Source organism: Eptesicus fuscus, chromosome 19, assembly GCF_027574615.1.
Source record: "Eptesicus fuscus isolate TK198812 chromosome 19, DD_ASM_mEF_20220401, whole genome shotgun sequence".
NCBI lineage: Eukaryota > Metazoa > Chordata > Mammalia > Chiroptera > Vespertilionidae > Eptesicus > Eptesicus fuscus.
This window is the reverse complement of record NC_072491.1, coordinates 7,392,421-7,401,976: the sequence shown is the minus strand read 5'-3', so window position 1 is coordinate 7,401,976 and position 9,556 is coordinate 7,392,421. Positions and strand designations below refer to the sequence as shown.

The following is a 9,556-nucleotide window of genomic DNA, read 5'->3' as shown; positions in this document are numbered from 1 at the left end:
GCTGGATATACTTGCAAAAACTACTGGTCTATGCAATCCATGCCATATATTTTTAATGACATTTCCCCATACTTTTCTGTTGTCCTTCACAGGAAAAGAGCCAAATTCACATTCCAGCTCTTTTGTTCTGGCTTCTGTCAGTTTCATTTGTGAGGAAAACAAAACAAAAAATAAACAAAGTGATGCTAGGAATAACCAACCCTGGATTTCTAGCCTTTTACTCATTTTTAAGTGGAATGAAGGTTTTCTCTTAGTCAATAAGATGTTAGTGCCTCTTAAAAAATAAGAGCTTACCTGAATTATACAAAGGTGATACAACTATCTAACACTAAAAAGTGATTCTCTTTCAATTACAAAATGTTTCTCCATTGAAGTCTCTTAATGCTACAAAAGGAAGATGGTGGTCATAAGATGACAGGAAAAAAATAAGACTCACTTCCCACAGAGATCGGAGTTATTCCATTTATTATTTTGTTTTTAAGACAAAGACAAAACAGTACATCTAGAGTCTAAATAATGTAGGCAGGTTATAATGCTTATATTGGGATGTTCAAAAGGAATTGTTTTTCTTCCTCTAGCTTAATGTATTGACAAAGAGACACAGCATGATATCATAATTAGGGCATAATCTGACTGTGTGCAGAGCTGACAGGGCAACTCCTGGGAAGCTCTAAATGAGCTTCTCACTGCTCTTGCACTTGAGCAATTCCAAACTGGTTAGGGCCACGTTGATTAAAACATTCGTAAGAACAAATTAATGTTCGAAGAGGTACCAGCTTTAGATTTTTGCTCGTCTTCCAGTTCTAAAAAGTCAAGATTAGAAATAAAATTAAGGCATTGTTCAACAAATAGTTTTGAATAAAATAAATATTAGTTTTTTTTCAGAGATTTCATAACATTTATTTCTAAAGGACATACTCTTCTATTTATGCTTAATCTGCTATTTCTCCTACACAAATAAACTTTACTAGCTAATAAAGGTAGACGCAATATTAAACAAAATTCAAATGATAAACAATTACCTATGCTTTTATCAAACATATTATATTGTCCAGCCATAATGTGTTTGGGATGAAGGTAAATTATTCTATAGAATCTATCATCCTGGGTAAACCCCTCCCACTGATTTGCAATCAAGACTTAATTACAATAGATGGGTGCACAGCCCTCAGCTGGGGTGATCACGGAGGCTGTGCCATTGGACCATAAGGACACCACTACATTAGGCCATGCTACCAAGCCTAAGAGGTATAGCAGCTCTACCTACTTCATAGAAAAAAACACACAGGGAGGTAGGGAAAACGGGGAGACAAAGCAACATGGTCCAAATGAAAGAAACGAGTAATACTCCAGAAAAAGAGCTAAACTAGATGGAGACAAGCAATCTACTAGATGCAGAGTTCAAATCACTGCTTATAAGGATATCAAAAAACTTAGTGAGGACCTCAACAGCATAAAAATAAAACAGTAAGAAATGAAGGATACGCTAAGTGAAATAAAAAATAATTTACAAAGAATCAACAGTAGAGTAGGAGAAACCAAGAATCAAATTATCAATTTGGAATGTAATGAAGCAATAAATAAATAAATAAATAAAACAAAAAAACACCCAATAAGAACAGCAAAAAGAAAAAAGAATAACAAAATATAAAGATAGTGTAAGGAGCCTCTGGGACAACTTCAGGCATACCAACATTTGCATCAGGTGGATGCTGAAAGGAGAAGAGAAAGAGCAAGAAATTGAAAACCTATTTGAAAAAATAATGACAAAAAACTTCCCCAGTTTGGTGAAAGAAACAGACATATAAGTCCAAGAAGCTCAGAGAGTCCTAAACAAGATGAACCCAAAGAGGCCCAAACTAAGACACATCATAATTAAAATGCAAAAGTTTAAAGACAACAGAGAATCCTAAAAGCAGCAAGAGAAGAATATTAGTTACCTACAAGGGAGCTCGCATAAGACTATCAACTGATTTCTCAAAAGAAACTGCAGGCCAGAGGAAGTGGTAAGAAATATTCAAAGTGATGAAAAGCAAGGACCTACAAATAAGAATACTCTATCCTGAATATCTATCATTTAAAATCGATGGACATATGAAGAGCTGCACAGACAAGAAAAAGCTAATGGAGCCATAGCCAATTTGGCTCAGTATACAGAGCATCGGCCTGCAGACTGAAGGGTCCTGAGTTCAATTCTGGTCAAAGGCACATACCTCAGTTGCAGGTTAGATCCCTGGCCCTGGTCAGGGCTCATGTAGAGACAACCAATTGGTGTGTGTCTGCCTCTCTGTCTCTCCGCCTCCCTTCCACTCTCTCTAAAAATCAATGGAAAAATATCCTAGGGTGAGGATTGACAACAACAAAAAGAAGGAAGGAAGGAAAGAAGGAAGGAAGGAAGGAAGGAAGGAAGGAAGGAAGGAAGGAAGGAAGGAAGGAAGGAAGGAAAAAGTTAAAGGAGTTAGTTCATCACCACCAATCTAAGTATTATATGAAATGTTAAAGAGTATTCTTGAAGAAGAAGAAGAAGAAGAAGAAGAGAAGAAGGAGGAGGAGGAGGAGGAGGAGGAGGAGGAGGAGGAGGAGTTGGAGGAGGAGGAGAACAACAACAACAACACAATAGCAATAAATACATATCTATCAACAATTATAGAGGTTTCAGGTGTACAATTCTATAATACATCATCTGTATATTGTATTGTGTCTTCACCACCCCAAGTCAAGTCTCCTTCCTTCACCATTTATCCCCCTCTACCCTGTTATACTGCCCCCAAGTGCCTTTTCCCTCTGATAATCACCATATATTTTAATATTCTTAAGACAGTAGACCTTAAGTGTTCTCACCAAAAAAAAGAAATAACTATGTGATGGAATGGAGGTGGTAGCAAATACACTGTGGTGGCAATGATTTTGCAATTTTTTGCAATGTATTTAATCACATCTTGTACACTTGAACATAATGTTATATATCAATTACGTCTCAATAAAGATAGGAAAAAACATACTATCATAGAAATAAATTCTTATATAGAAATCTAGTTAGTATTGGGTGATTTAGATATGAACAAAGAATAAGAGGAGGTCTAATGCTCATATTCACACAAAAAAGCACCATTTACCTTTGATGGAGGAACAAATTCAACACATTCTATCCATATGGTTAAAAATGACTTTCCACATATTGCACATATTCTTCCCTTAGAGATTGTGTCCCAGATCTGTGGGTACCATTCTATGGCTTCCATTAGGAAAGGATTCATTTCTATCAGCTGATTCATTATAAATCTTGATGTTATTTCCTAGGTTAAAAAAATATGATGCCTCAAGATAATTTTCAAAATAACCATTCTTTATTATTCCTCACAGTGTCTGTTAAATTAATTTTTCAAAGTGTATATAATAAAGTATATTGTCAATGATTGACATTATAAATAAGTTTAGTTTTCAACAATGTAAGAAAAGCAACTTACTCCTATTTTAATATTTCCATTGTTTTATATACAGGAATCCAAGTTATAATACACTTATATTATTAGATAAAGTTTAGTTTAAATTTTGTACCTCTTATTACAGTAAACAAGGACTGTACACATATTCAGACTGACTGTAAAATTGAGTCTATCATATTTACTAGTGTCTAAATTCTTACCACTAAAATTGTGGATCATGAACCAGTAGAATTTGCATCACCTGGAAGCATATTAAATATTCACTCTCAGGTGCACTCCAGACTTACTGAATCAGAATCTGCAATTAACGAGTTTCCTCAGATAATCCCTTTACATGTTAGAGTTTGAGAAGCATTAGTTTAAGTTACCTACTGCATTGAGTACCTAGATAAAACCATATTGGCAAAGAATACTTGTTTCTATAAACCGAATCTCTGAATTCACTCTGTATTAAACCTATCCACACAGGTATGTTCAGAAACTTCATTTATGGCAATAATAATATTAGAATATTTATATATATAAAGGCCGACCGGTGCACAGGCCAGTAGGTATGACATGCACTGACTTCAAGGGGGCAGATGCTCAACGCAGGAGCTGCTGAGCGACAGCAACTTTGCAGAGTGCCCTCTCACACTCCGGGACCCCACAGGGGATGTCAGACTGCCAGTTTCAGCCTGATCCCCACAGGCTAGGTTGAGGGAACCCACCTGCCAGAGGGACCCCACTCACTCCGCCCTTTGAGCCCCGGCACCATCCGAGGTGCGGCTGGCTGGGCAGGGACCACAGGAGGTATGTCTAGCCCCTCTCACCCAGTCCCGTCCCCCTGGCCACCTTTTAATTAATTTCCTTTCAATGTGCAAGAATCTGTGCACAGGGCCTCTAGTTAAATAATAAAAGGGGTGGGGAGGAAATATATAGAAGCTGACTTTCATCATGACAATCAACATCATCTTAAAGAAAAAAATTAAAATATATACACATAATACTTAAAACTAAATCTTTACTGGCCAAGCAACAAAAAAAAATATATTTGATTTACTCCACTAAGTGCCCCCACTTCCCCAGTGTCTGTGCCAGTAGCCTGGAAGTCCTATATAAATGTTACACAAACACTGCAAGGATTTTAATTAGTTTGTGAAACTTTTTTTTCTGGTCAAAGTATTAAAGTAGTCCACATTAGGCTCTGAAATGAATCTTTGGGGATACCTACATAGATATAGATATAGATATAGATATAGATATAGATATAGATATAGATATAGATATAGATATAGATATAGATTAGATATAGATATAGATATAGATGTAGATATAGATATAGATATAGATATAGATATAGATATAGATATAGATATAGATATAGATATAGATATAGATATAGATATAGATATAGATATAGATATAGATATAGACATATAGATATAGATATAGGTATAAACTGTCACTCATTCACCCAAATTAAAGTATTTTTTAAATAACAACAAAATGTTATAGATTGCTGTCTCCCTGTTCTTTATGACACTGTCCCTTCCACTTCACGGGCATCTGGGAAAGCTGCCTTTACTCAGCTTGGGTTCCTTAAATGCCTGATCCTTCAGCAGCATAACCTCCTACCCACTTAAGCACACTCTCCGGGCAGTTACATAACTGAGGTCATCCTTCCTGAAAAAAGTACCCTTTCATACCAGTATTATCAGGACTGATAAATTACATGTCTATTAACACCCTTTCTTTACCTCTTTACACAGAGCATAACTTGTGATTCTGAATAAAATGTTGATTTTAGAGGTAAGTTTTAGCTACAAGAACTAAAGTCTAAGTCTCACCATGAAGCTTCAGAAAACTAATACAAGATTCACTCCCCAAAATATCAGATGGTAGAAGAATTTCCTGAAATACATGGGACCTATAAATAGGTCACAGTTCACTTTTTCCATTTAAGATTTCTGGAACTAAACATGTTTGTTGCATCCGGTGTGTCTCTTGACAACTCTTAACATGACCCATTCCTTATATTCTTCTCTTACTTGCTGCTAATGTATTACTTTGGAAGACATAGCATCGAAATATGAAGTTATTACTTGGAAATGTGAGTATATATAAAGTATATACTGTATGTTGGCTATGACAATAGTACCTTTCGGACACCCCTTACAGAGACATGTGTTACAGGATTCCAAGGCAGGAGGAATGGGGAAACTGAGACAGGGAAGTTAAAACAAGGCCAAACAGTGTGGGCAGTTTGCAGCCAGTTTGTAACTAACAAACCATTATCTTCCCAGCCCAGGACACAGAGCAAATGGTTAAAAACCTCCCTAATGAAAGAACGTAGGAAGGGAGGGGGAAAGGGAGAAGGAAAAAAGGGCGGTTTTACTCCCTAGGCAGAGAAGCCGGCAGTCAAGGCTTGGCAAGATAAAGTTGCCAGGTGCTTCTCCTGAAGTCTGGGGAGATCACAACAAAGCAAAGAGCGGGACCCTGAGAATGAATCTGCACCAAAATAGTCAGCAGAGGGGTTTTGAAGCCTATAGACAGGAGGGTATATAAGGCCTGGGTCCCCCACCCAACCTGTTCTTCAGATTAGCCGAGAGCCCACCTGGGCTTCATAAGCCAGATGGATAGATTTGCTTGCTTTGCTTTTTCAATAAAGTTGCATGCTTTAATTGCTTTAATAAATTGGCTTTGCACAATGCAGTCAAGGTCTCCCATATAAATTCATTTTTATGAGAAGACAAAGGATCGAGGTTGGGACAGCCCTCTCCACTGACTCAGGGGGCTGTCCTGTCTGGTAACACCTCTCTGGTGTTGGTGAGAGGTGCCTATAACACATGCAGTACAGTTTTTGAGAATATACAACTTAATGGTTGTCTAATTCCAGTGTTATTTAAGTCACTAAACCTTTTATGGGCAAAAAAAAAAAAGTTTCCTTTGATCTGGAAACATACCAAGTGCCCATCAGTAGATGAGTGGATAAAAAAAGTTGTGGTACATTTACACCATGGAATATGATGCAGTTGTAAAAGAGAAGGCTCTCTTACCCTTTGAGACAGCATGGAGCGACCTGGAGAGTGTTATGCTAAGTGAAATAAGCCAATCAGAGAAAAACAAGTAGCCGGGTGTTATTGTTAATCCTCACCCGAGGCAGCCTTCACACCTGCATCGGGTCTCTAATATATATATATATATGGAAAATATCCTCAGGTGAGGATTAACAATAACAAAAACAAACAAAAAACACACACACCAATAATGGTTGTTTCTTGCATCCAGGAAACTTCAATCCTACATAATTCTTAAAAGTCTTAAGACAATTCTGCATGTTCACTTATAGACTTAAAAGAACCTGAGAAGTTCAATTTTACGATGGAGACTCATACTCAAATGTGGGAAGATCTACAACCTTGAACTCATCTATCACCAAAGGACACACAAAGAGAGTCCTCTAATATGTTTTCCTATTCCTTCTTTTAATATCACCAACTTATTTGACTAAAGTGAACATGATTTCTGGATCATTTTCATTCATCCACTAGGAATAGGGTCAAGTGAGAGGGTAATGAGAGCAGCAAAGACCCCAGCAGGAGCAGGTCAAATACATTCTTAGGTTATACTAAAAGATACTTGGAAGGTGAGTGTGAAAACAGGTCCCTCTCTTTTCATGCAGCGAAAGGTTTCCATTTTTCTGAATGTAGTCACTCTGGAAATCAGATAGGATGACATTAGATTCTATAAGCAAGTCAAAGAGATTAGGTCTAGGATTCACATTGCCAATAGACTAGGTGACGTTAATCATTTGCTGATTTGGCTAGAATTCTTTCAAAGGAAACGCGTTAAAACTTCAGTCAGGGCTTCATTTGGAGACCTGTGTGAATGACTCGGGCTTCACCTGTAGGCTCAGGATGTCCAGCTGCTTGATGGCACTAACAGGCTGCATCAGGAACAGAGGGTTTCCCTCACAGTAGAACTCCTTCAGCTTCAGATACGGAAACTTTCAAAACAAAATAAAAACTTCATTTCACAACAAAATAACAAATTTTACTCCTGAGGCTACATCTTTAAGAAAATTAGATTAAAAATGCTTTATTTAGGACTTACGGTCCACATTAGTATTTTAACAGCAGGACAGTTGTTAGAAACATAAGCAAGCAAACACACAAACAAAAAATCCAGAGAAGAGCCTCAAACTAAAATAACAGACAGAAACACAAGGGGGGGAAATAAAGCCAATGGGGACACAGAATTACCAGAAAACAAAAATAATTGGATACAGGAAATTTTTATAGGTTAATAATCACCCTAAAGGTCAATGGACTGAACTCACCAATAAAAATGCATGTAGTAAATAGTTTGTATTAAAATCCAAACCCAAGTGAATGTTGCCTTCAGAAGACAACTCAGCTGTAATAACAAATATAGATTAAAATGGAAGGATGGAAAATGCTACTCCACGCAAATGGTAACCAGTGAAAAGTGTGTGCAGCCATATTTATATCTGACAAATAGATGTCAAGATAAAAATGCAGAAAGAGATAAAGATGGATATTTTATCATAATAAAAGGGACACTACATAAAGAAGACATAACACTTAATTCATAGTCACCCAATCTGAGAGCACCAAAATAAAGACAGCAACTACTAACAGAACAGGGAGAAACTGACAAAAACACAATTATAGTTGGGGACCTCTCCCATTTAAAGCTGTGGATTGATTATCCAAACAGAATATGAATAAAGAATCATCGGCCTAAAATGACACATTAGACCAAAGAGACATAAATAACAATTACTGAGCCGTTCATCCCAGAACACCGGATTATCAGTTCTTCTCTAATGCACATGGAACATTTTCAAGGATCAACTATGTGACAGAAAACTTCCCTAACATGGTGAAGTCAATCAGCAATGTCTATAAGTAGGAAACCTTTTTAAACTAAAAGTATTCAAGGCAAGACAGGACATCAGGGTAAGTAGTAGGCAACATATTGAGTAGAGTGTCTAAGAAAAAAGGAAGGTCAGTAACCATGGGCCTTATTTTCAGGGGACTCTTGTGTGAGAACAGAAAACAAGTGGTCCAGGAAGTGGGGGCGGGGGTGGATGAGTAGGGAGGGAGGGGGATGAGACAGAAATAATCAGAATCATAGGCAAAGATCCAGGGGGCAAAGGACTGCATTCAGGGAGAGAGTTTGTTGGTTATGATTTATTGCTTACCCAGGTAGGCCAGAAGACTGTAAGTGGGTCTGTAGAGAAAATCAGCTAACGTAGCTATTTGAGCAAAGAGCACAGGGGAAATAGGAAGCACAGTGTAATGCGAACAGAGACAGTACCCTCAAGTATACCTATCCATAGGATTAGTTGTTACCCTGCTATTTGCAAGTTAGAATCATTCAGGTGCACTCACAGCTTTAAAAGCCTGCAAAGGTTCCTGTTTGGGGGATGAATTCAGTGGCAACTAACTCAAATCAAACTTTAAAATAAAAAGCAACATTTAGCAGCCAATCAATGATTCTCTCTCATCATTGATGTTTCTATCTCTCTCTTTCCTTGCCCTTCCTCTCTGAAATCAATAAAAATATATTTTTAAAAATGTATGCTCTGGAAAATAATAGTTTCAAAAAGTCTGAAGTGGCCTAAGACAGTATATACTAACAATAAATACCCACCATACAAATATATTAAAATATTTTATAGCAATCATAGTTCACTTAGTTCAAACAAGTTCAGCTGGCACAGAACACAAAGGACAATAGGACAATAGGACCACAATAGGTTTTGAAATATAGAACAAAAAAAGGTATTTGAGTCATTTGTATAATTCAAGATTCCAATTACTACAGGTTCTACTGGTTTTTCATTTTGTTCTAATCGCAGTAGCATAAACAAAAATGTTTTTCAATTTTAACAGAAGTTGACTCTACTTACTCCTGATGGAAATATCTGAATGACATTTCCGGCTACGTCTAGGATTCTTAGGTTTATAAGATGACACAATACCTGTTTAAAAAAACAAAAGAGAGATTTTTTTAAGAATCTGTAAAATACATAGAATCATAAATATTTCTTCTAAGTTTGAACTTGATGGTATTGACCATCTTTCCTAATTACCTGATCA

The 9,556-nt window shown here is 36.9% G+C and overlaps 1 protein-coding gene across 2 annotated transcripts in view; it reads right to left on the bottom strand.

Annotated features, from left to right (window-relative positions):
- Positions 1-454: 454 nt before the first annotated feature.
- The window catches only part of LRRC69 (leucine rich repeat containing 69), a 28,559-nt gene continuing 19,457 nt past the window's right edge, over positions 455-9,556 (bottom strand). Inside the window, exons 5-9 of one of the 2 annotated variants that reach the window (XM_054708401.1) lie at positions 9,367-9,438; positions 7,333-7,434; positions 3,117-3,296; positions 2,214-2,315; positions 749-803 (exon numbers count right to left, since the gene is read on the bottom strand). In XM_054708401.1, coding sequence (XP_054564376.1) covers positions 2,244-2,315; positions 3,117-3,296; positions 7,333-7,434; positions 9,367-9,438 — 426 coding nt within the window. In that variant the 3' untranslated portion in view covers positions 749-803; positions 2,214-2,243. Of the gene's footprint in view, positions 804-2,213; positions 2,316-3,116; positions 3,297-7,332; positions 7,435-9,366; positions 9,439-9,556 lie in introns of both variants that reach the window. The other variant, XM_008148579.3, reaches the window with a different exon arrangement.